At 34.2% G+C, this 25,740-nt stretch overlaps 3 protein-coding genes across 7 annotated transcripts; all 3 read right to left on the minus strand.

The window, feature by feature from the left end:
• Positions 1-711: 711 nt before the first annotated feature.
• LOC118048353 (BTB/POZ domain-containing protein At5g66560) lies at positions 712-4,037 on the minus strand. Of its 3 annotated transcripts, none has more exons than XM_035058019.2 (5): positions 3,574-4,037; positions 3,408-3,477; positions 2,011-3,318; positions 1,184-1,749; positions 712-1,026 (listed from the first exon to the last, which is right to left on the minus strand). In XM_035058019.2, the coding sequence occupies exons 1-4, from the start codon at positions 3,609-3,611 to the stop codon at positions 1,192-1,194; spliced, it is 1,974 nt and encodes a 657-aa protein (XP_034913910.1). In that variant the 5' UTR covers positions 3,612-4,037; the 3' UTR covers positions 712-1,026; positions 1,184-1,191. The 3 variants fall into 3 exon arrangements, with proteins under 3 accessions (XP_034913910.1, XP_034913893.1, XP_034913884.1); XM_035058002.2 differs by having other exon boundaries at positions 1,173-1,749; XM_035057993.2 differs by having other exon boundaries at positions 712-1,749.
• A 5,608-nt stretch (positions 4,038-9,645) lies between these two features.
• Positions 9,646-13,350, minus strand: LOC118048377 (NASP-related protein sim3). 2 transcript variants are annotated; one of them, XM_035058045.2, is made up of 7 exons: positions 12,961-13,350; positions 12,099-12,355; positions 11,209-11,412; positions 10,930-11,020; positions 10,468-10,738; positions 10,034-10,387; positions 9,646-9,874 (listed from the first exon to the last, which is right to left on the minus strand). In XM_035058045.2, the coding sequence occupies exons 1-6, from the start codon at positions 13,230-13,232 to the stop codon at positions 10,052-10,054; spliced, it is 1,431 nt and encodes a 476-aa protein (XP_034913936.1). In that variant the 5' UTR covers positions 13,233-13,350; the 3' UTR covers positions 9,646-9,874; positions 10,034-10,051. The 2 variants fall into 2 exon arrangements, with proteins under 2 accessions (XP_034913936.1, XP_034913927.1); XM_035058036.2 differs by having other exon boundaries at positions 10,003-10,387; positions 12,961-13,349.
• A 7,036-nt stretch (positions 13,351-20,386) lies between these two features.
• On the minus strand, positions 20,387-24,581 carry LOC118048160 (wall-associated receptor kinase-like 14). 2 transcript variants are annotated; one of them, XM_035057748.2, is made up of 5 exons: positions 24,406-24,581; positions 23,305-24,102; positions 22,366-22,440; positions 20,884-22,061; positions 20,387-20,832 (listed from the first exon to the last, which is right to left on the minus strand). In XM_035057748.2, exons 2-5 carry the CDS (start codon positions 24,062-24,064, stop codon positions 20,737-20,739), a joined length of 2,109 nt encoding a protein of 702 aa, XP_034913639.1. In that variant the 5' UTR covers positions 24,065-24,102; positions 24,406-24,581; the 3' UTR covers positions 20,387-20,736. The 2 variants fall into 2 exon arrangements, with proteins under 2 accessions (XP_034913639.1, XP_034913631.1); XM_035057740.2 differs by having other exon boundaries at positions 20,387-22,061; positions 24,406-24,580.
• Positions 24,582-25,740: the final 1,159 nt, after the last annotated feature.

Raw genomic sequence — 25,740 nt, forward strand, 5'->3', positions numbered from 1 at the left:
CAAAGAAATATATATTAAGATAGAAACATATTAAATTAACCTATCCAGACTTCATGACTTTACTCATCAAAACCGTGACATGAGCTATGGATTCCATTGGATTTAATAACTTTGTTTTTAAAATCCATTTTTTTATTAATAATATATGATAACAAAAATAGACCATTGCAAAATTTAGCACCAACCAAATACTTGAACGTTTTATTCAAGACCGTGATAACTCTAGAAAAAGCAAACAAAACAAATAATGAAGACCAATTCAAAATCAATTAAATATTGAAGGATTAAATTGAAAAAAAAAAAAAAAATTAATAAAACACACAATGTTGAATGATAACATTAAAAAATAAAAATTAAAAGAAAAAAAATCGAACGAAAGAAAAACACACCACGAAAGCCTAATAGCAATGAACGTCCGAGTCATAATTTTTCTCAGAAGAAACACCTCCGCTTCATAATTGCAAATATATGTTTATTTCACTAACTCTCGTCCTATTTAAATCAGAAATCTATAAGAATGGAGTTTGAAAATCCAGCAATTCTCCTAGACAAAAAAAGAAAAAAAAAAAAAAATATATATATATATATATATAGGCAAAGGCCCATGCGACCCCATGTGATAGGGGTTCGTACCATGTTTCGCAAAATGATTCTTGGACAGAATGCACAAGACATTGTTCCATACCAGTCTTCATCATGAATCGAAGGAAATTTAGAACACAGGAAGATGTTTGTGTCATCTTCACCTTGACTTCCAGCTCATCACAGAACGTTCCAAGAGAAAAAAAAGGACAAATAATAGGACAAAAAGGAATAGAATATGGATGCTTCCAATGATATATGAATGCTATTGCCAACCCTTAACTTCTGGGAGTGACCCACAGACACACAACACAGTTCAAATTACACAAACTTTATAGAAAGAACCTGCAATTTCCACTATCCTCCATGCTTTGCGATGCCCGTCACCTTAAAAGATGTGTCAATTTGGACACTCAACAGAATCATTGGTGCAAATACAGCATCCTTCAAAACAAAAAAAAGTTGTCGTCTTTTATAATCACAGGTGGAAGTAACTTACATGTGCTAAAAATAATAATTTATGGACACCCACTACGCAGTGTAATTTGGTCCACTCAACCAAGACAACGTATACTAAATAACAAGACCACCTGTTCCTTACTGAGACATCTACTGTTGATGATGATGATGTTGTCTTCCCTTCCTAGCATTTACAACCGCTTGTTCATGAGAATCACAAACTTGGGTCTTAAACTTGCACCCAAACCTCCTCGTCAAGGACCCTCTCCACCCTCCGTTATGCTCACCTGGACCCTCCTTTTCAATCTTCTCAATCACCCTCTTCATATTTGAGCACTCTCTTTCAAGCTGATGTACCCTAGTCCTCATGCTATCCATGTCTAGCCTCAGCCCTTGATTTTCCCTCACCGCTCCCCTCCAAGCGTTACCGTTACCCTCCTGCATTGCCCCTGCTTCTGCCTCTGCCTCTATCTCCTCCTCCCTCCGTCTTAGCAGGGAGGGCCTTGCAGAATCAGCCTCCACTGCAATCAATGTCCCTGCAATTGTGTGGCGGAGCTGTAACTGCTCAAAAAACAAAACTTGAACCACTGCACGCAATGGAAGCCGCTCATTTTGTGCTGCGTGCGTGCACGCTTCTATTGTGAGCTTTTGGCAATCCATGATTCCACATATCTTCTCTCGCTCCTCCTCTGATGTCCATGGATGTGACTTCAAGAATAAAATAAAATAAAAACAATAAGCTTTTTTAACTGTGAAGCATAAATTTCCATACAGGGATCATTATAACAGACTATTGAATCATGCATTGTGAAAACAAATCAACCTGACCATCTACTACTATAATTCTTCTTTATAGAAATGGTGATCTACATTAACACAGCACTAAATCTATCTATAATACGCAAAAATACATGACTGCTCGTAATATTTCTTTGCACAATTAAAAATAACTAAATGAACAAAATGTACCTTGAGGTACACATCTACAGCTCGGTAAAGGCCATCATCAAAGAGTCTAGCTTGCTCCGGTAGTGAAATTGCGAGATTGTAGAACCTATCAGACTTTAAATTTGCATCTGATCCAATCTCGGCAAGATAGCCATCAATTAGCTTTCCTACAAGCATTAAAGCGGGTGGTCTCACATTGCCACCTCCACCATCCTCGCCAGCTTCAATCTCACCTGCGTTTCTCTCTTCTTCAAGTCCATCCAAGAAGTGGCCTAGGATTCTCTCCAAGCAATCCACATCATATAAAGTCTCGTTCAAATATGAATAGCTAGGAATCAATAAATCATCTAGTGTTGCTTGCTCTAGTTGTAACCCAATCTTCTTCTCCAATGTGGAGCGACACTCTTCAGCTGCATTTAGTATATTAGCAGTTCTTAACAAACCAAATAAGAACCTTGTAGTTGTGGAAGATCTAGAACTTTTGTGCAATGGAAGATGGGAAACAATAGTCTCCAACACTTCCCTTTGTTCACGCTCTGAAGCAATTGAAGATGATGATGATGATGAAGATGGCCTCCTATTTGATCTTGATATGCCAGGAATGTGCTTCTTGGCATAGTACATTAAACAGCTCTCTACAATCTCCGGATTCAGATCTCCCACTTTCATAGCCAAAATCAACCGCTTGAACAACTGTAAGCTCAAAAGTGTCAAATCCTCAAACCAAGAATCAGCATTATTGCTTTTGGCACCGCTTCCTTTTCTTCTTACCGTGGATCCAATCCCGTTCCATAGGGCCTGACTGGAACTAGCTCTAACATTCTCATTTGCTGCTTCGCTGACCGGCCAGCCAAACAAGGCTGGATCGACAGAGGAAGCTCTCGAAGCAATAGAATCGATGCATCTCTCAGTAATGCCTAAACTCTCAGCGAGTGGCATCACCCGCTCGCAAGATTTTAAGGCCTTAATAGACTCCTTCAGACTTTTAAGCACAGATTGAGAGAAAAACCTCTCTGTCTTGGAAATTAAGTTATCTTCTGAATACTCTTCTGTCATTTCAAGAAACTCTCCGGCACAGCGAAGAGGAGCAATGATGGATGAGTTTAGGTCTACCTTTACACCGTAGCAGAACTTTGCAGCCATCTCAAAAGTTTCAGAGCCTCCTGGGAAGTCCAGGAGAGAAATTTGACAAAGGATTTCTTCAATTTCATCTCGTTCTTCTTCTGTTTCTTCTTGGTGGTCATCTCTTTGAGCGGTTGAAGTTGTGGGATTTGTTTCTTGCTCTGCTATTAGTTGATGAAGCTTTCTACTTCTTGACGTCAAAGGAAACTAAACCACCGAAAGAGAATACAGAGCGGTAGTGAGCAAGAAAGAAAATGACTTGAACATGGAACATTGCTACAAGGGATATACTTTACCTTGTGGAGGTGAAAGGTCATGTCCTCTACTTCAATCACAATGTCACTTGGCAGCCCAGTTGTGCAAAACCTGCAAGAAAGAAGCCATGAACAAACAGTCTATGTTTGAGCAAAAAGAAACACGGGCAAGAGAAGACTAGGTAGCTTTGCAAAATAATCCACTAACCATGCCTGCCCTTTAGAGCTAGGCTTCTCAGCTGCCATTTTAATTTGAAAGAAAATCTGCTTCTTTGAGAGGCTGTTTCTTGAAAACTAGGCTAGATCCATGAGAAGAGAGGGAAAGAGAGAATGAGTGATAGGAGAAAATGTTTGTTTAGGGCTAAAGTAGGATTAATGTGGGTTTGGGTGACAACAAATCATAAAAGTGAATCCCACAGCTCAAAACGGACAAACAAAGGTTGAACAGATTTCTACAGAGGGTTTCAATGACATCATTCTTTTTCTTCTTTCAATCGAGATTTCTTTCGCTTTTTTCACGTTTGAATGAGATGAGGATCTCAACTAATCTAAATTGAAAAATCCCCCTTTCAGTAGTCGAAAGGAAGTCTTTAGGAACAATTTTCTTTCTTACACCCTGTGAAGACCATCATTATAATCATCATCATCCTTATCCATTGCCATTGCCATTGCCATTGCATCTGGGACCTTTTTGCTTAGATTAAAGTGTGTGTCTACATGTATATTCGATTGTGACCTTCGAGGACCAATCAATTTTATTACTCAAGGTTAAAACATGTTATAATTGTATTATTAATGAAATATTTGAAGTGGGTTTGTTTCTTACATTATTATTTTGAATTTGTTTTACTATTTTATTTTTGTGATTCAACTTGTTTTTTAAATTATTTTTCATTTAAAAAAAAATATTAAATTACTATTTTCTATAATGTTGTTTGGTAATTTGAATATGTTGATATTAAAAATTTTAAAAAATATATAAAAGGATTATTTGGAACATATCTGACGGAACTGGAAATAAATAGTTAACAGCAAAGCAATAGAAAGATGATAACCCTTTCATTTTCTCCTTTTGGAAGCTAATAATATCCTAATCAAAAGTGTCAAAGGAGTAGTTAAAAGACACAAGAATAGCCCTCTAAGGTGGTGCACTAATTAACACCACCATTACAGTGGTTGCCCATTTAAAGATGGATTAGAGGGAAGGGTCTTGATGCTTAAATTAAAAAATAAAAAATAAAAATGGGGTCACCTTAAGATCCATTCCATGATTTTAGCCCTACATAAAGGGAGATCGCATGAAAGAGAAGCAAACACCTCCACGATTTTAATTGGCTGATATCTTAATCTCTTGTCGGCACCTTGAAAATCAGGGAACAGGGGCGCTCACTTTCATTTATGGCATCATATCTACCATCTCACCCTACCTTGCCTCCATTTATGACCATATTTATGAGCTGACGAGAAGGGGTTGAAAGCTGCGGTCTCCCATGAACGGCTAACACTATAGTAACAAGGAGGACCGGTGTCTCTCTGCCGGTTGAGGTAATTGAATCTCACATTTGTGGCTGCAGCCATAGCCGAGAGGTGCATGGGTTCATTTGTATTTGAAAATGTGATTATAATTGTCTTTTAAAATATATATTTTTAATATTAGCGTTCGTTGAAATGAAATTTAAAACAGGGAACAACAAGGAAAGGGAAGAAAGAATGAAAGGAGGGATCCACGAGAAAAAAGAAGAGGAAGAAGATAAGGATGTGATTAGTCATGTGAATAATTATCAAATAATGAAACAACTTTGGAAATAAAATAAGAGTGATGGCGATGTCAGAAATAGTTGACGAACTGAGACTTGTGATAGAATAATTGCTGCTAGATGAAATTTCAAAGGTAAGGAGGGAGGATAATTGTGTTTTTGTAGAAGTGGACTAATGGAGCCCTTTGTTCCTACATGCACGTGCTTTAGTGACTAATCACTCGACAAAATGCAAAAAGGAATGATAGAGCTAGGCTAGCTGCTTCATTTTGGGCACACAACTCTTTGTGTTCTCTTCTCTTTCTTTCTTTCTTTCATCATCTTGCACTCAAGGACAACAAGATACAAACAATAAAGAGCCACCACATATTTACCAAGGTCACACTAATGCTTTTTTCTTATTTAATTGCTCAAATGTGGGTATCTTGTTTAGTTTTTTTTTGCACATTAAAAAAAAATGGAAAAATACCACAATGAAAAACATATTTGGGGAAACTTACCTGTTGCAATGACATCTATGACTTGAGAGTCATAGATAAAAATTGCGACTCAAATTGATTAACACCCAAACTCCTTTTCCTTCTCTTTCTCCTTTTATTCTCTATTTCTCACCATAGTCACCACCCTCATCCATTCTTGTTGTTACCTTTTCTCTCTTTCCTCTTCACGAAACACACCTAAAACCATTGTCCACTGTTGTTTCAATTTCTCTCTTCCTACCCTCCCCTCCCCTCCTCTCTCTCTCCACCCTCGGGTCACCCATTGAAGTTTCGGTCGTTGCCACTATCACCTATATTTAACACTTCACCTCTATCAATTTGATAGATAGCTATGAAATACATGATTATATTGATGTCAGTAATGAGCTGTATAATATTAGTCATTAGGGTAAGCATGAACAAAATTGGCAGGTGATTTAAGCAACTTACCTTGATCTTTAAGCTGACATGAGGGATTAGATTTTTTAAGAGCAACATCCAATAATTGATCTAGATACCTATATGAGATTGTATTACATTCTAGTTTGTTACACCTATGTTGTGCATTTCCTGAGGCATCCACACAATCTGATGTATTATGCACCTTGATATCCAAGACATAATTGATTGGTATGTAATATTTTTTAGATATAAAATCAATTAAATATTGTTAATCTTATTATAAATGATGAGTGATAATTACTTTTTAATGTATGTAAATAGATTCATTATATATCAGTAAGCAACGGTGGTTATCGATAAAGACATCGATGAGATGAGATGTGTAATAGCCTATACTATGCTCAATTTGTATCATGGTGGACTTCAAGAGATTGAGGGGCTGAGAGTCTCGAAGCGATGTTATTGAAATATGAGATCGCTTATCATGAAAGTGTTGGAGATGTTGGTCCATCCACAAGCATCTCATACTCGTCTACGAGTTAAGGTGATATTAGTGTTGATCCCTACACGGGTGTTACATACCCATCCTCGAGTTGGATGAGTTGAGGTGGTGGTTCAAACTTGTCCACAAGTACTCTGAGTCTGTCCACGAGTTGGAGCAATTTTTAGATGTAGTTAGATTATATAATATAATGTTATAAGAATTATGAATAGATGTAGTTAGTTTAATTTTAATAAAATATTATGTTATGTGAATCATTGTGTTTAATTATGGTTTTAGATTGTGAATTATGATTGAAGTTGGATTGGATACATTGATAGAATTGGTTTAGTTTTTTTTTTTTTTTTTTTTCCTTCAGTAAGGAGCTAGAAATTAAAAGAATTGCCTCTGAATACCTTTTTTGATCGAGTCACAATCATTATCAATTGCACATACGAGTCATAGATAACAATTATGAATCGTGAAACTATATTTGATTCCTAAATGTTTTCTGGGTTGTGTTAATTTACCATTCTCTTTTTAAAGAGGAAAAAAACTCTCTTGTTCTTGTTGTTGTTGTTTACTTTGAGAATTGAGAATATTAGAGGAGTTGGTGTTAATGTTATTGCTCTTCTTCATCTTCCAAGAACCTCACCTAGTCACACATATAGATTTCAAGTCTCTTTGTCTGACACACTTAGATGCTTTCTGTAGCCTTAAAAATGGCAATTGAAAAAAAAAAAAACATAATCACACTTCATTATATTATTAGCAACTCTTACGAGATAGTAAAGCTTAGACAAATATTGTGGAAGGAAACAGGCATCCACACCACACCATGACTCTAATATGGCACTCTTTGTCCAGCATCCATCTTAGGATTTCTGAGTGACTGCAATTGAAAAAAATAAAATCAAGAGACCTTTTTCTTGGGCAGATTTTATATCCACAAGAAAAGTGGAAAAGAAAAGTTGAATTAATAATTAATTTCACAAACTTCAGTATGTTATACTTAAAAAGCTCTATATGATCTCCGACCCTTACAATTATCGTTTCAACTGATTTCCAAAAAGATGATTTATATCAATGGTTAAATTTCTTTTCCTTTTCCTCTTTTTTTTTTTTTTTTATGTCAATTAAAAAAAGGATCATAAGACATTGGGACCCATATGTATTGAATGCAAAGCCAAAATTCCGTGTATTTGAGCTAGTATGGTAACGCGTCTCAAAATATGTTTCATAAAAATTTGAATTTTATTTATTTAAAATTAATGTTTTTATGTTTTAAAATGTTTTGTTAGACTTTAATTTTACCCCAACTTTGTAGTTTAAGACTTTTTAATGTTTTCCTTCTAATTTTCTGAAAGTTCCAATATTACTCATAATTATTAAATAGGCTACTGTTAAAATTTGATTTTTGAGTTCTTGTATATGTTTCTAAATGTTTTTGTAAAATAATATTATAACATATACTTGGGCATGAAAGGGGAAATAAGTAACAATTAAGATAAAAAATACGAAAAAGTTAGCTTTTTGTTAGTTAGTTAATAGATAGTAAAAGGAAAAATTGAAACTTTATAAGAACTATAAGGGTAACATTGAAAACTCTTAAAACTATAAGGGTCGATGTGAAATATTAATAAATAGATAATGGTCTATAGTTTCCTTGAATCTGAAACAAAAATCAAGAATCCCATTTCTTGCAAGGGCTACTACTCCCTAGAAATTTGCAGAGAACACAGAATTCATGCCTGCTAACATTAAAAATTAGAGGGGGAGGGATCTTGGAAGCATAACTGATATGGCACTCAATGTACTGACATCAAAATACTTGAGAAAACCATGCGGATCTAACCACATGACACCATCTTCCTGATGCCCTACATAAATTAAAAAAAAAAAAAAAAACCAAGATATTTACAAGAACCCATTTCAGTAGACTGTTCAGTCAGTGCAAAAATCGAGAAATACCTGTAGTGGTAGTAGCTGAAGTTGATACACCTCCAGACGGTGTTTGCTCAGTCGCTGTCTCCTCCGTTGGGACGACGACACCAGGCCATGACTTGCACATGCAGTGCTTCCCCTTGTCTATGCTTGCATAAAGGGTGGCGAGGTGCTCGCCACATCCACCCCGGGAATATTTTTTGCATTGCTTGCACTCTACTCTATAGCACATGATTTTAGCAGTCCTGGACTCAAGAGCTTGTATGCTATCGATGCTGCTTCACCTCTCTTGTCCACCTTCAGTTATAAAGCAAGTTATCGACCTTTGCGTCACAAAATCTTCTTTTATACTGTAAATTAAACTAATTGTAATAGAAATCATCGATCTGCCTGGTGCCATGCGTGTCGTTCAGACTTGGAGCTTTTGATACTCCAGTCAAGTGGTTGCAAAATTAAAAAAGCTGCCGCATTGTAGCAACCAATGATCCTTTCCCTGATCAGATAGATAACCATTTACAAGTTCTCCTCGTATCATCGTAATTTGTACGTACTAGGTGGACGCACGATGGAAACTTACAACAAGAATAATTGTTTTCGTCTGCTGTTATGCCATCAGATACCTTGTAGAAACACAAAATGTTGGAGGTTAAAAGTAGCGTTTGTTTTTGCAGTTAAAAAATAAAAAATATTATTTTAATATATTTCTAAATAAAAATTAAAAAAAAAAAAAACAACACCCAACATACAAAAACAAGAATTAAAAGTTAATCATTTTAATGTGTATGTGCATGCATGACTACAAATTCTTGCAACCAGAGCTACAATTCATGTCTCCCCGAACAGAGGAAATGGAACATTGGGCAGTAGGCTTCCCAGCAATCATTCATCGCTGACAGCAACCATAGGGTCGACGTGAAAGTTTTATGAGAAGATATCCTCTAAAATTCGGTGTAGAGGACCCAGAAAGAGCTGGCTAAAGAAGTCTCCTAGGTTGATTAAATTGTTGCGGCATCTAAATACATTTAATTATCAGCTGTACAGACCATTAAATGGCTAAAACACATGCCACTGGACCATATGCTCAAAACGTTTTTAACTGTACAAAAAAAAAAAAAAAAAAAAGCAATCATGGAATTAAACTCCAATCCACAAAACCAACTTTAAGCCGGGGCTTAAATAAAGTTCAGCAGGAAGCAGGAAGCAGGAAGCAGGAACCGTGGAGAAATCCCTATCTATGAGGGAGCATTCTCAATGATAATAGTTCCAAGTACAAAGCACCATTTCAACACTGAAATATGGATTCAAACAGTCCATTCCTCCCAGTATTAATAAAGTGCACTAACATGTTAGTACCACTGGAATACAGGAAAATATTTTACAAGGTGCTAATAAAGTATTGCTCTCCAAAGTCATATCATGGAAAGAACATAGGGAAGCTACGGCCACCTGCATGACAAATAGCACATTAACACTAGCTAGAACACCGGTCACCAAGAAGGACCGATCAAGCAGTCCTCAGGGACCCATGACATGAATATTTGAATGGTTATATTTGTTAACGCTAGAATCTTTACCAGCTTGCATTATGAACACGTAATCACTGACCATTCAAACTCAGAACCACTAACAGGTTTTTCCATCCCCTTTGTCTGATGAGGGATCTGGAGTGGGTTTCTTCCCTGCGCTTGATGATCCTACCGAATCTGTACTCGTCAGAACTCGCTTAACTCCTCTTCCCGCAACACCAAGATCTGTGACTCCCAACACCCCATTTGTGTGAGAAGAGGAAATGGTTGGAGAGTCAAAACGTCCACCGCTATTAGCAACAACCAACTGAGAAGAGCTCGTGAGATTTGGAGATGCACTCTTCTTGCCACCTTTTGCCTTGTCAGATACCATTCCAAGGATTTCTGCAAGAATGGACTCTGGGTTCAGGACCAGCTGTTGTAGATCTTCAAGCTGCAAATACAGATGCACAATTTAACTCTGGATGGTTTAAAACAGATTCTAACACTTGCACAGAGGCTAGCAGCGCTGACCTTCTTTTCCAGCTCTGCAGACAGGCCAGAAAGTGTTTCAATCTCTGCTTCTTTATCTGTCACAGATTTATCAGCCAGCACATTGGACGACTGCTGGACACCCTCATCTAATTCAGAAACAGCTGACGATGTTGCTGATTCTGTGGAACTCTTTAGTTCTTTGATGAGCCGCTGCAACCGTGCCTTACAAACTGCTATAGCCTTCTGGCAATAAGGGATTGCTTCCTGAGGCTGAGACCCAATCTCCAGACACAAACATATTCGAAAATTTCTGAATTGTACAGTTAAAGCTGTGGCAAGGTAAATAAGAAGATGGAATCCCTAAATTGACGAAGTGATTGACCCAGGCAAAACAAATATGACTATCATTACATTTAACAGGACCAGGAGAATAAATAAGCTGATGATATGTCATACTTATAATCTCAAAACAGGGGAGTATCTAAACCTTGATAAGGATACAGTTCTGCTAAATGTCTACTGTCTGGTTCAACAAGCCTTTCTAAAATGGATAGAGCTTTCTGGTAGTCGCTGAGAGATGTTTCTATATCCTCTGCATGATGCACACGCACAAAAAATGAATGAAAGAAAGAAAATACAACACCCATTTAAACCAAGCAATAGGCATTGAGAAGCAAATGCAAATATTGGGAATGTGTCTGTTTATTTTATTTTTTAATAAAACCAAAAACATCTTCATATTTGGAAATTCAACTCAAATAAATGCATAAACAGACAGACCTCTTTCCAATGCCACTTCTGCCAGTGCTGATAGAATGTCAACTTTATCCATTGTGTCATCGAGGTGTTTTTCAGCAATTGCTCTGGCAACATCTAGCATTTTCCATGCCAAATCAAGGTCAGACTCTTCTTCATCTGCTTCAGCAAGGTCCTCATCATCACTTCCCTCATCATCTTCTTCTTCTTTGTCCTTCCCACTAGAAGCTGTAACAGAATAACGAGATAATAGTCTGAAATATTTTAACCATTAGATTGATGCTACTACTAGCCCTACTCCACCTAGAGACAGCAGCTTAGGTCCAATCCCAGGCTTGGCCTTCCCACCATTTTAGGGCATACAAAATCATTTGGTCATTTGCCATGAAAACCATCTCAAACACCTTTAGCTAATAATAGATCTTTAATGGATGTGTGTGTGCGTGCGCATAGAGGAGAAAAGAATGTTAAAGGATCAAAAGCCGTTGACAGTAATTTTGCTCAAGCATGTAAATGAACTTGATGCAAATTCATGCATACTGTTTATTGTCAGCATATCAAGTACCTTGCAAGCATGGATTCCATGCTTGTGCGGAGACAAAAATATGCAAAATTTATGTTGCGATTCTTCAAGCATCAAAAGAACAATATATAGTTGAATTTGTGAAGTTCTTGGTTCAGTTTAAATCATTTTCACATATATAAACCAATTACTGATTAGAGATTGCACCCAACACATCACATAAGTTTAAAGAAAAGAAATTGAATGTTGGTAAATACATATCACATAAGTTTAAAGAAAAGAAATTGAATGTTGGTAAATACAAATAGACGTTAACAAAAAGCAACTTATTTACTAGCATGTTCTACTATGATAACTAATGAACAAATATTTTGAGCAACAAAATACTGACCGCCACCAGCTGCACCTTCAGGATGATTAGAACCCCCACCCTCTTCAACATTACTAGAAACAGAAGCAGAGGAAAATTCTCCATTTACAAAATTCCTAGAAGCTCCATCTTTATTATCATCTTGTTTAGATTCACTATCCTTCTTTGGTACCATAGCCACCGGATCAGCCTCCTCCTGCGCTTTATACAACAGTGCACGTCCATATAGATAGTATGCATTCACACACTCAAGTGCCAGCTCACCATGATGCAAAACCCTAAAAGCATAATATATATATATATATATATATATATATATATATGAAGAAATCAGGGACACATGACATAACAAACACTCTCAAAAGCTCCATACAAATTTGAAAAGATTTATTAGAGAAAATTCTCACTCCCGTTTTCACAAATATCAAATTCATTCACAACAAGTTCAAAACTGTAAAACTTCACCCTCTAATTATGACTAAAGAAAATTTGTCATTGCTTACTCCTAGACATTTCATAACTAAAATTCACAAAATCACAGCATCCAGTTCTTGCTCTCCTTTAACGTGAAGGTCCTAATTACATATATCCTAACATACCAAATGCTAAAAATACCTATTTTTATAAACATCAAATTCTTTCAATTAAGTAGATAATTCCGAAACTTGGCACTCCTAATCTCACAAAAAAAAATTCAAACACATTCAATCTGTAAAAATTGGAAAATAACCACATTTTTAACGAGGAAAGCTATACCTTACAAAAACCCTAAAATCAAAAGGTACCAAAACCCATCAATAGGGAATAGATTCACTGCTTGCAAATTTTTCACTGATCAAAAACCAAACTAGACAATGAAATGAAATGAAATGAAGACCCTAACCTGATTTCAAGGGCACGGCTAAAGCATTCTACAGCTTCACTGAAGTCATTTTCTTTAAGCGCGTTAGTTCCTTTCTCTGATAACTCAACAGCGAAATCTAGAGACTTGCGAGGGTCTGAAGTCTCTCCATTGTTGTCGTCGTTGCAGGTGGAGTCGGCAGCTCCGCCTTGAGAGGAGGTGGTGGTGGTGGATCCTTTGATGGTGGCTTCAACAGAGGTTTGGTTTTCTATGGGGGCAGTTTTCGGTTCTGTTACTGAGGATTCCGAAGCCATGATGTCGATTTCGAAGAGAAACGAAAATAAAAACGGAGAGAAGATGTTTTGCGTTCTTTTATAGGCAAAGCCCTCCTTTTTTTTACGTCGTCAGTGTCGTTGGAAATTGCTGCCACCAAACAAGCTAGCACTTATACATATAATACAAGGAGCTAACTGGAAACGTGATTATGATTTTTTTTTAATGTATTTTTTATTTAAAAAATATTAAAAATAATTTTTTAAAAAAATAAAATTATTTTTGATATTAGTGTATTAAAATAATTTAAAAATATCAAAAAAATATTAATTTAAAATAAATAAAAAAATAATTTTATTTATAAAATACTTTTAAAATATAAAAACAAACATGATTTATATTTTATTTAGTTGATATACTTCCAAATAATTAATTATAAATTAGTAGCACTGCTAATTTATTGAATAAAAAGGTTAGATGTTGAATCACATTGTTACTAATATTATGTTTTAATCTATATGTATAATCATGGTGTTTCTTCGATTAAATATTCAATAAAAAAGAGCCCTTGTGATTTGAATTCTAATAATAATAATAATAATAATAATAATAATAATAATAATAATAATAGATTAAATAAGATCACTATAAAAACAAATTAATGGAGGCTTAACAATACCACTTTTAATTTAATATACTCTGGGTAGTTTCTGATTCAATGGTTATAAAACTTATTAAATTAAGATTATACATACTCACAGTAAATTTGCATAATAAATTTATCATTTTTCCCTTGCCATTCAAAACTTAATATTGTTTCCATCTTGAGTTAATTACAAAATTATATAAAAAATTTAGGCATTTTAAATGTCTATTCTTTAAATATTCTAATTAATTATATAATATTTAAAATCTGAAAACTCTTATCGACATATGTCTTATAATCTTAGGTCTGAATTTAATGTTTTTACACCAATAATTAACTTTAAACATAACAAGCTATTTACTTCATAATAAATATCTTGAATTTTAGCTAATTAAACATCCATATAACAATATAAACAATCCAAATTCTAATAAGACAATCTTCCCAAGATGTATATCAACACCTTCTTTTCTTTTTTTTAATTCTTCTTACATGGTTATCTAATGTGTGACAAATACCCCTATATTTATGACCGGTATCTTAACTTAATAATTGAGTCCTCATTCTTTATAGCCGACCAGGAGTATTCATTTTAAGCCCACACATATGGTTGGCTCCCATACTCAAATACATTTTTCACATGTTCTCCAAAACCACAAATGTGTTAGACTTTCTTATTCAATACATTCTTAATATATCCTTCAAGGACTAATAAAACTAACTTCATTCATATGGTAACCTTCCATGAACACATTTCATTTATACTCGTTTCCAACACAAATTCATAAACTAAGTTTCCCATTACAGGGTTAGTTTTCACACATTTATACAATTATATGATAATTTGATAGCTCATCATTCCAAGCCCCACTTGTATGGTCGGCTTCCATACACATAACAAAGTACACATTTAACAAAACTTAACTAGTCTTTAATCATTTCATTACTTTGCATAAACATATTCTTATAGGAGTACAACTTATAAATGAAACATTTAATTAAGGCTAAAAATTAAGGAAGTTAAGGTGACGAGTACCTACATGTTCCTCTCATTGGTCCTACCCTGTTTGCCTAAGATCCTGTAGTCGATGCCTCGCCTACATCACCTAAGGTTTTATATTAAATTCACTCTTTAAATACCAAGAATATACTTCTCAATATTTTTTTAACAATTTGATTATTTTTTACTCATAAATACATGTATTCTTACATTATCTCATATTAAACATAAGGTTCCCACCCTTAAAGTTCCAATATAAACAATGTTATCATATAAGTTTTTATATATATATATTATGCTTTTCGTTTTCACATATTAATCACCTATCTTCCTTGATCAATCTAAAAGAATAATAAATAAAAAAAACCAAGAAAAATCCAAAGCATACAATCAAGCTACCATAAAACAGTAGCCAAAATGGTTTCACCGATTCTTGAATCGATTTAGTTGTTTCTCAAAACGGCTCGCCTGTTTTAGCTTCTAGAAAGTTTTGTTCTTCTCCTTCTCTCTAGTCAAACCTTTATCCTTGAAGTCTTGAGTTTTTCTTTCCTTTCAAGATCAACTCATACTCATGTAAATTTTGTACTTAGCACACTAAATGATAGACTCTTTAAGGACACTCAATTACTACATAACCCCCCTTTCCCCATAAAACTCATGGGGATCATAATTTTCATTTTCATCCCTAAATGTTTTCTTTTCTAATCTTTTTACCAAATTATACTTAATTTCATTCCCTATTCAGAAACTTTCATAAGGAAATCATAATTTTGTTTCCCTAAAGTTACTTGAAATCCTCAAATTTAAGAAACTCAATCATTCATTAAGATTTCATGTAAATAACTGCATATAAATCACCAAAGACGTTCCTTTATCATTAAACATGCATAAATTTGCAACACATAATACACTCTAAGAACCCTTGTCTTGGTCGAACCTATCTATCTAGGGTGTGGGATTGTTCTTTCAACAAATCAATCTATTCTTCACAATCAAGCCTTATACTTAATAAATCTAAACATATTTTTCATAAAAAGCCTAATTTTCCCTATATGATCTTCAAGAACCCTAATTTAAATATTTGAGGATTTTATCTTTTCTTCAATTCTTTTTATTTTTCATCTTGTAATCTCTCTAACTCAAGTTCTCTACAAACTAAAACAACCAATTGTGTCAAAACACATTCCAATTCCATAAAAACCCTAGTTTTAAATTTTTAAGGGTTTACACTTTTTCCTACAACAATACAAAGTTTGGGTGTTTAAAGTACCTTACCAAGTGGTTTCATGTCAATTCAACCTCGATCAATCTTTTTTCACCTCCACAATCCCTCTATTTCTTCTTGTTTTTCTTGAACTCCTTCTTGAAATCTTTATAGGTTTTCTCTCCTTTTTTTTATTTATAAGTATTTCTCTTATTTGAAAAAAATTCTCTACAACCTTAGTGCTCTGACCCTACAATGATACTTTGGAGGCTATGAGCTTTTTCTTTAACAAAAAAAAAATAACCTTAGGTTCTTGCCTTTATTCCTTTTTTTATATATATAAACTATAGTACTATACCATCTCCCTCTTTGTCTGGGAGAAACAATTTTTCCCTTTTTGTTTAGTCCTTAGACTTTTTATTTTTTAATTGTGGTGCTTTCCTCTTAAATTGTTCCTAAAATTCAACATACTCCTTTCTTTTATACAATTTTGGTCCTTTTTTTTTCTTTTTATAAAAAAGTTTAGGAATTTTACACGCCAAGTGGAAGCCAATTTTTTTTTAATAATATCTATAATAAGTCAATTACCGAACAGCTCCTCTAACAACTATATTATTATATAAAAAAAATCCAATATGAAAAGACGTAAAAGCATCTAAACTGAAGCTATAAAAAAATTTAAATTTAAGAGAAAATGTGTCATCTAACTGTTTAAAAAAAATTTCAAGAAGAAGATAAAGCTCCTAGATCCAGGTTTAGAAAATTTTATTATTAAGAGCGATTTAGTGATTTTACTATATTAAATAAAAAAAAATAAAGACCTTATTACCTCGTCCAATTCATAAATGACTTTTTGATCATTTGAAAAAGACTATTTTATACGATACAAGGTTTAATAATTTTGAAATGAAAGGTGAAATCATCACTTCATTATTGTAATTCATTGTTCCACAGTATTTAGGCTAAGCTTTTTTAGATTTTCTTGAAGTATATAAATTTAATAATACTAGAGTAGATATTATCCTTTTAAAACAAGCAGTGTTGGCATAAATGACAATGGAGAAAATGGTGTGACCATGGAACAAACGATTACTAAATCTAAATACATCGAAGATCACTATGCAGGTGTACTTTGTTGGTGTTGCTATAGCAATTAGGAACAATGTGATAAATTCTGCTATTGAAAGACCATGAATCCTCTATTTTTGGATCTCTTTCGACAATGCAAATGCTTTTTACATGCACCAACCATGCATGATGCAACCAAATTCATTAAGAAAATGAAATGTTTTGATATTGAATCAATTTACAAATGAAGAAAAATCTGAAGAATTCAACAATTAGTACAATATTTTTTTTCTCTGTTTCTGTTTTGATTTGTCCAAGTTTGGTTCTGGAAAACATTCATTTGCTCTCATTCAACAATCAACACCATGACTCTAACTATATAATCAAGGTAACATAAGTTATATCTAGTTACACTATAGCATTCTCAAAATGCCTCTTTTATGTGGTTATTATTGCCAAAGATAAAACCTTGCTAACAGATACAAAGTTTCAACCAAACCATTAATTAACAAAAACTAATTGAAAGGGAAATTATTGTCCCCTCCTTACAAATTAATAACATTATTTTCTCATTATTTTTCTTGAATTTTAAATTCAGTTATTTTTTGAATTTCATTCTTCATTATTAGACTTATTAGGACATGAACTTTATAATTTATTTCGGTTTGTTTTCTGTGAGTCATAAAGTAATCTTCATTGGAACAATAATTTTTTTTTTTTTACAATTTCATCCTTTAACATTGGATTTATTGAGGATTGAACTTTATAATTTATTTTGGTTTGTTTTTATGAGGTTATCCTAATTTCAAACCTGGGTCATATGTTTTGTGGGTTTATCTGGTTGACTCGATTTTTTGTCATTTTTTCATTAATTTTTTGTTTCAATCTGATCTTTTAATATTTTAATTGATTGAGAATTAAACTCCATAATTTGTCTCAATTTGCTTTCTATGAGGTTGTTCTAGTCTCATGATCCAAGTCGAGGGTTTGGCAGATTAACCCGAGTCTTTTTTTAGTCCTTTTTAATTGATTTTTTTAATTGCATCCTTCAATGGATTAATTGGAAATTTAGCTTTATAATTTGGTTTGATTGCTTCCTATTAGGTTATTTCAATCTCATGATTTAAGTTTACAAGTCAACCCGAGTTGACTCACTTGTTTTTTTCTTTTTTCAAATTGATTTTTTCAATTTCTTTTTCAACATTGGGTTGATTAAGAATTGGGCTTCAATATTTTTTATTTATTTATTTGCTTTTTATTAGGTTATCATGGTTTCATAACCTGGATTGCAAATTTTATAGGTTAACCTGGGTTGACTCGAATCAATTCAACATGTTGTTGTCTCAATATTTTTATAACAGATGTCGTCTTAAAATATTTTTACTAAAACTATGTTTTTTCGATTGTCTATAGATTTTTCAAGTCGACTAGGTCATATCAGATCAATCCCTACATGATTTTAATTTTTTTTCATTTTTTGAAAATGTATTAACAATTCTTAGATATATTTTTAATGTTTTTTAAAAAATTAATCTGACTTGCAATGTAACATAGATAAATGATCTAGTATTAATCCATCAGCTATAGCTAGTCAGTTGCATGCATGTTGCCTTGGTGAATTTTTCAGCAATATTATTAAAGCTATCCAAGTTTGTTAGGTCAGCATGGTGACCCATCAACCTGATCTCTAGACCATGCTTGATTTCAAAGTCCATCGGGTGAAAGCTGATATAGTGTAGCATAGCCGACCTAGCAGGTGCTCTCACAACTTGGCTGACCTAGCCGAAACTAAGTCTACCTTTTTAAAATGAAACTAAAAGTGATATTGATTTAATTTTTTTTATAAAACAAATATTAGAACGATAATATTTTGGATTGATCCAGGTCAAACCAGGTTAACCTACTCAATCCATATACAAGATCAAGCCGAGTTAACTCACTTAACTCATGACCTAGATCATGACTCTTATAAGATTAAATAAGCTTTTTTTTTTTAATTCATTTTATATTTAATTAAATGATTATAAAAAGAAATATTTACATGAAAAACAAAGAATAAAATTATTAAGAAGAAATATATTTCATCAAACTAAACTTTATTTTCTTTTTAATGCATCTCACTATTTTTTAACAAAAAACATTTGTTTTATTGCAATCATTTTTTTTTAAATATAAATTTATCGCAATCTCAAAAACATGTTTTAGAAGAATATATTAAATAATGTCTCAATATCTTGTACGTGATTGAAAGAGAAAAAAAAATAACAAAATCATATCAGAAATCTATCAAAAAATGTAAATAAATTTTATGTTCATTAAATATTCATGAGCTATTTTTTACTTTTTATTTTTGCATATTAGATACATAATAATTGAAAACAAAACTGCTAATGTTCACATAAAAACCTATAATACTATTTAAGAACCATGATAAAATTGGATGATAATTTAAATATTACATCTTTTTTTAATTGTGCAAGGGTGGTCTACATATTGTCCACCCTTTTATTTTTAATTTTTTTTAAAAGCAAATGATGTATAATTTGCTTGCCCATATTCCAGCCAGAAGAGATGTGACTAGAAAATCGAGCTCAAGTGTATCAAACCTAAATGTATCATTTTAAACTTAATTTAACTTGAAAAACATTCTAAGAATTTCAATAAATTAATTTCTCAATTCAAAACAACCTTAAATCAGTTCAAAAAACAAAATTAAATAAAAAATATTTTCAGCCTGATCTACTCTTTTCAACAATAAAAAAAAACTTAACTCTTTTCAATAATAAAAAAGCTTAAAAACACCTCAATAACACTCATCGTGGAGAGGAACGCATTGACATAAAATTTGGTTTTTTTGTTCATGGAATCTAGTCAAGAGATCGCTTTTTTTTTTCCTCCATAGTTTTCCAATAATTCTCTCTCTTTTTTTAAACTAAAAGACTGAAATATAAACAAAATAAAATTTTGAACCAAAACATATAATTGTCAAACTAAAAAATATTAAAATGCTAAAAAAAAAAAAACCTATATTTTTGCTTCATTATTAATTTCGATCCTCTCATTTTCAATTTTTCAATAAACAACAAAACCAAATTATTATTTTTTTTGCAAAATCAAGTATCAACAAAATATCAATATTTTTTTGACACCACAATAACCTCATAAAAATTAAATCAAAACAAATTATTAATCTCAATTCTCATTAAACATAATATGGAAGGACAAAAATAAAAGAAAAAAAAAAGTTTAACGAAAGGAGAAAAGAAAAAACTTAAAAGGACAGGAAAAAAAAAAAAAACACTATTGGAATCCTGAATATGATGATGAACAGTGAAATCACCATCTCCTTTAGGTTTCTTTTAATTTAATTTAGTACCATGGATGAAAACATTCAGTCCATGTTCTTACTGAACATATATAGAATCTATTTAAATTGACTTTTGTATGTTCTGTTTCAACATTGACAAACGAAAGATGTTTGAAGGAGACGATGACTAGGTAAAGCATACAAGATATGATTTCTGTAGGAGATATATGTAGCAGCAAGGTAGTTATAGAACACTGCAAGTTCCTAGATTGTATTCACAAGAAAGATTTGAATCCAAGGACCCAAAAGAAGCAGGTTTGTCAATGAACTACATTACCCAGCAGGCTGTTTGTTGATGGCGAGCTCTGTTCACTCAACCAAGGATCCTGCACAGAAACAGGAGAGCTATACTTCACCTCTTCACTCAACCAAGGATCCTGCACAGAAACAGGAGAGCTATACTTCACCTCTTCCAAAGAAGTCAGACTATCTGCTCTCTGTGGAACAAGTAATCTCCGACTAGCTACCACTGCCTTTTTACCGACAGAGACACCCAGTGATTTCTGACTTCCATGGTCGGAGAAATGAGAGGAAGATGACGGCGATGCCATGTACATGGTGGGGGTCCATGCGCTAAGCCTAATCTGTTCAAGCTCTTCTGCAACTTCCATCATAGAAGGCCTCATGTCCCTATGAAAAGCAAGGCATCTAAACGCAAGTTCAGCCACGCTATGAATTGATGATAAGGTCCAGGCATCTCTATTTGGGTCAAGATATGGATCTACTATCTCATCCACACAACCTCTTCCAATCCTATCAATGGCGAGTGCAGCCAAATTAACCTCACTGTGTGGGCGAGAAAAATCAACTACTTTCTGTGCAGTTATGATCTCCACAAGAACTACCCCAAAACTGTAAACATCACTTTTATCAGAAAGATGGAAATATTGATGGTACTGAGGATCAAGATAGCCTGGAGTTCCTTGCGGGGCGGTTGATATGTGAGATGATTCTTCCATGCCAAGTCTGGAAAGACCAAAATCAGCTACCTTTGATCTGTAGTTGTAATCCAATAGTATGTTGCTAGATTTGATGTCTCGGTGGTAAATTGGCGGATTCACGGCTGAATGGAGATAGGCAATGGCGTTGGCGGTTTCAGCAGCGACGGTGAGCCTAACAGTCCACGGAAGCCCACTGCCCCTCTCTCGTTGCAGGTGCTGGCACAAAGTTCCATTAGGCATAAATTCATAGACTAGGATTGGTTCTCCCTCCTCTAGGCAACAGCCTAGAAGACGAACCAGATTTGGATGGCTTACTGATGAAACGAGCTTTATTTCATTCATGACTAGATCAAGGCTGTCAGTATCTCTCTGTTTGATCTTTTTTATTGCAACCAAATCATCATTGTGGAGTTTTCCTGCATAAACTGTACCATAGGCTCCAGTTCCTAGCCTTTGTTTCTCTGAGAAGCCATTAGTGGCCCTTTCAATTTCTTTATATTGGAAAAATGGAACACTATAGTTGCCTGCAGCTTCAAATAGAAGACGCTTTGCACTTGACCTATTTCGCATTGAAGTGGATTTCTTCCTGACAAAGTAACAGAGAAGGGCGAAAACAGCCATCAATGAAGCTCCAGCAATAAGCCCTGAAAATGAAAAGTGAGGAAAGCTGGAGTTACTACAGCAAACACTACAACGGGAGACACATAGATCAAATAGCATTTTGGATTACCATCAAATACATAAATAGACGAGAAGCACGCCCAAAAGAAAAGGATATATATATAAAAATACCTTAAACTAGAAATACATACGAAAATTAAATGTTCATAAGCCTTCCAAGACCTGAACAGTTTCTTCAGCAATAGCATAGCGATTCATGAATCTCAAGAGCGGGTAAACAAAAGGGGGGAATCTGTGGATGTTACCGTTATGGTACAGAAATTTTACCTCCAATAAGAACAACTACTCTAGTAGTTCCTCCACAGTGGCCAGACATGTACCTTGAAGCATTGCACTTGGAAACTGGAAAGCCAAAAATAGAATGGTCAGCAAAAATGCCTGTTCCTATAATACAAGCTACCATTTCGAAAAATAAGAAAAGCAAAATGGATTCATTGCATTGTGGTGCTAGGGGTTGTGTGGTAATAAAATGCAGCTACGTGGTATAAGAAAAGTCTATAGAAAAAACCATCTAGTAGGTGGTCAAGTAGTAAGAGCGTGGAACTAAGAGATTTACTCCCTCTGTGATCTCAGGTTCAAGCCCTGTGATCTCAGAGAGCAAATGCATGTGGCCAACATTCTGCTTGGATAGGTTGTGAGTGCACTTGGCAGATAGACACTAATCTATTTCACTCCATTCTTAGGTTTGAGAATTTGGATTTCTTGAGCTCAAGCTTGAGACAAGAGAGTTTTGGTACTCTCTATCTTACAAAGTTAACCTAACCGTTAACAATATAATATTTTTGGTGTGAATTTAATACCCAAAATAAGAAAAGAAAACACACAAATTCAGCATAATTCAAAACAACATAGTCAAAGTCTAGCCGTTAAGAAGGACCAAAGGGGGTGGTGACAAATTCCATGGTACTTATTCCTTAAGAAAGCTATAATTATCATCATCCTTGGATACAAAGATGTAAGATTTTTATTAGAACAATGTGGCCTCGTAGGAACAATCTCTTTCGCCATTAAACTCCTCAGTCACGACCAAGGACCGAGCATTAGTCCCACATTGAGGTGTCATCCTCCGATTGGCCGACCCACACACCCACTTGGCCCCAATCAAAAACCCGTTAGAAAAATAAAAAAATCAAACTAAACCAAACAGTATACTCATAATAAACAACAAGAATAAATATAAACAAATATAAAGCCAAGTTGACTCACCTCTCCGGCAGCCATTCCCGGTGTTAAACCCATCTCCAGCGAACCCGTCATGGCAATGACACCTGAATCCAACACTCCCATTCTGGAGCTTAACCTGACTACAATTCCCGTTCTTTGAGCAAAAATTATCCCGACAATGACCTTCAATCCACCATTCTAATTCAATTCTTTCTAACTGGAAAGAGACAACCGGACTGTCCGACCCAAGAGCAAGAGAAGAGAAAACAGACCTACACTGAGTTGAATTCACACCTTCATAACTCAAAGTATCAATACCTGAGTACGGTAGTGAGTAACAACTCAAGCTGTCGTTTTTAGCAGCCTCACAGTTTTTCGAATGCAACTCTCCCTGAAACGAACTTGTTGAAATAACACAACTATTTGAAGGATTGCTACAGTTTTGAAGTAACAAACTGTTTTTCGAAGAAGGACCATAGTTCGGACCAAAAAGTGAACTGATTGTTTCAATAGAACGATTACAGTCTGCTGGAAGATTGACCAAGATACCGTTTGGGGTTATGTTCTGGACTTGAAATTCACCAATCTTGATCTCACCTTCAGTTGATTCGCAGTTTAACAGGATGGGGCATCCATCTGAGAAACCAAAAGGGTACGGGACAACTCTTGCTGATTTCCCAAACCCACATGAAGAGGCACAATTGCTGCCGGACGTCTGAGCTTTAGTTGTAGGACTTATGGTGGCAATAAAAATCGCGATGATGGTGATGAAAAGAAGCAAACTTTCCCGTCGAAGACTCATTTTTTATAGTCTTTGAAGGGAATTGAATCATTACCTTGCTGCAGAACCCACAAAAAAAAATCACCAATTAAACTGCAAACAGCTTGGTCAAGAAGAAAGATGAGGGCACAAAGACATCATCAAAGATTCAATCTTTTCTGTTGTTAATTGCTGCAAGGAGAGAAATCAGTGACAATTCAAAAAAGTAGAGATTAATGGTTGAGGTTGTGGTGCCGTTGGGAAGCCATCTAAATTCAATAAATGCTGGTATAACATAGAAGAAAGAGTTTCATTGATGGCCAGTCCTACAATAATAATAATTGTTTCGTGGGCTTGGTCAATGAATCAACAAATGAGCTCACCTTAGCCTTGATTTCCTGTTTCCCTCTCAAATTCTTCTCCAATGCCTGCAGCAGTATAGCAATTGCCTAGCAATTTCCAATTCAGTCTGTCTTCAACTGCTTCTTGCTGTTTTTTTACTCGAACAAACACTTTTTTTTTATATACTTCTTGAATTTTCTTTCGGGTGGGTGGGTTCTTAAAAAAAAAAAAAAGCACCCCCATGACATGTCTTGATGGGTTGACTAAAATGCCAGTGTGCATCAAACTTGAATGTACCCAAATGCCCTTGTATAGGGCATTAATTTACATCGGGAAAGGATGGGAAACTGGGAATGGTAACCAGAGTCAGCAAGCAATTGCAAAAGGATTTTGACTTGAGAAAATAAAAGATGGGCTACGTGTGGACAGCATCTAACTACCTTTGTTTATTTTGGTTTATGATTTGATGAAGGTGGGGAAAGCAGGCTGCCACCACCCATTTCATGCCCCCAAGAACTCAAAGGTTGCACTTTGTATAGATTTGCCTGGAATTATGAATACAAGTTGTAGTTTAAAATGTTTTTTATTTAAAAAATATATTAAAATAATTTTTTTTAAAAAAATTATGTTTAATATCAATATATTAAAACAATTTTAAAACATAAAAAAATTTTATCAAAACTAACTAAAAACTAAAAAATACAGGATATATCCCTTGCGCCATTGCTTAGGATTGCTAATGTTTCTTTCTTCTAAACTTTCGAGGTGATTTAAATCTAAACATTTCAACTCTCTTTCTAAATGTTTAATCAATAAATAGCCCTACCGCATCCAATCGAGTTAGAGTAAATAAATTAAGTCTTGACTTTCTAGGATAAGATGTTCTTAATGAGTGAGTTCATTGGATGAGACTTTCTAGCTATTATTCGCTATTATTGTAATAAATAAGCAAAAGACTTGTTATATTGTGCTTTGAAAGACTTGCACCAGCATGTGATTTTAAGAGTTTATTCTCTCCTTTTAAACTATTTATATGATTTCAAGACTTTCTTATTATGATTATGATTATTATTATTATTTGGACGGAAGAAAATCTACGTATGTGTGGATTCCGAACTCAAATGGGGGAACCAACTAATCATTTCTTTACAGAGAAATAATCAAAGCTTAAAAATAAAAAAAATAAAAAAATGAAAGAAAACGGAAGGGAAGGCTAAAAGTCAACTAAATCCAATGGGTGTTTTTTTAAATAAAGAAACCATGCTAGCACACTGCCAAGAAATACTGCTATTTGCATCGAATGTTACTGAAAATTCTTAGCTGAAAGCAATAAATTATCTTAAAATTTATCTCAGAAATTTGAAGTGGATTCACGT

Source organism: Populus alba, chromosome 5 (assembly GCF_005239225.2).
Source record: "Populus alba chromosome 5, ASM523922v2, whole genome shotgun sequence".
In the NCBI taxonomy this organism is placed as follows: domain Eukaryota; kingdom Viridiplantae; phylum Streptophyta; class Magnoliopsida; order Malpighiales; family Salicaceae; genus Populus; species Populus alba.

Bases quoted from the DNA above. Each gene is read 5' to 3' on its own strand.
- LOC118048377 (XM_035058045.2), bottom strand. From the start codon at position 13,232: ATGGCTTCGGAATCCTCAGTAACAGAACCGAAAACTGCCCCCATAGAA. The intron at 12,356-12,960 runs GTTAGGGTCTTC...TTATGCTTTTAG, and splicing joins AGCCGTGCCCTTGAAATCAG to GGTTTTGCATCATGGTGAGC. The intron at 10,388-10,467 runs GTCAGCGCTGCT...CTGTATTTGCAG, and splicing joins CTGCAGAGCTGGAAAAGAAG to CTTGAAGATCTACAACAGCT.
- LOC118048353 (XM_035058019.2), bottom strand. From the start codon at position 3,611: ATGGCAGCTGAGAAGCCTAGCTCTAAAGGGCAGGCATG. The intron at 3,478-3,573 runs GTTAGTGGATTA...TCTTTCTTGCAG, and splicing joins AGCTCTAAAGGGCAGGCATG to GTTTTGCACAACTGGGCTGC. The intron at 3,319-3,407 runs GTAAAGTATATC...TCGGTGGTTTAG, and splicing joins TGACCTTTCACCTCCACAAG to TTTCCTTTGACGTCAAGAAG.
- LOC118048160 (XM_035057740.2), bottom strand. From the start codon at position 24,064: ATGAGTCTTCGACGGGAAAGTTTGCTTCTTTTCATCACCATCATCGCG. The intron at 22,441-23,304 runs GTGAGTCAACTT...TTGGCTTTCCAG, and splicing joins CGGGAATGGCTGCCGGAGAG to TTTCCAAGTGCAATGCTTCA. The intron at 22,062-22,365 runs GTAAAATTTCTG...TTTCATTTTCAG, and splicing joins AGTAGTTGTTCTTATTGGAG to GGCTTATTGCTGGAGCTTCA.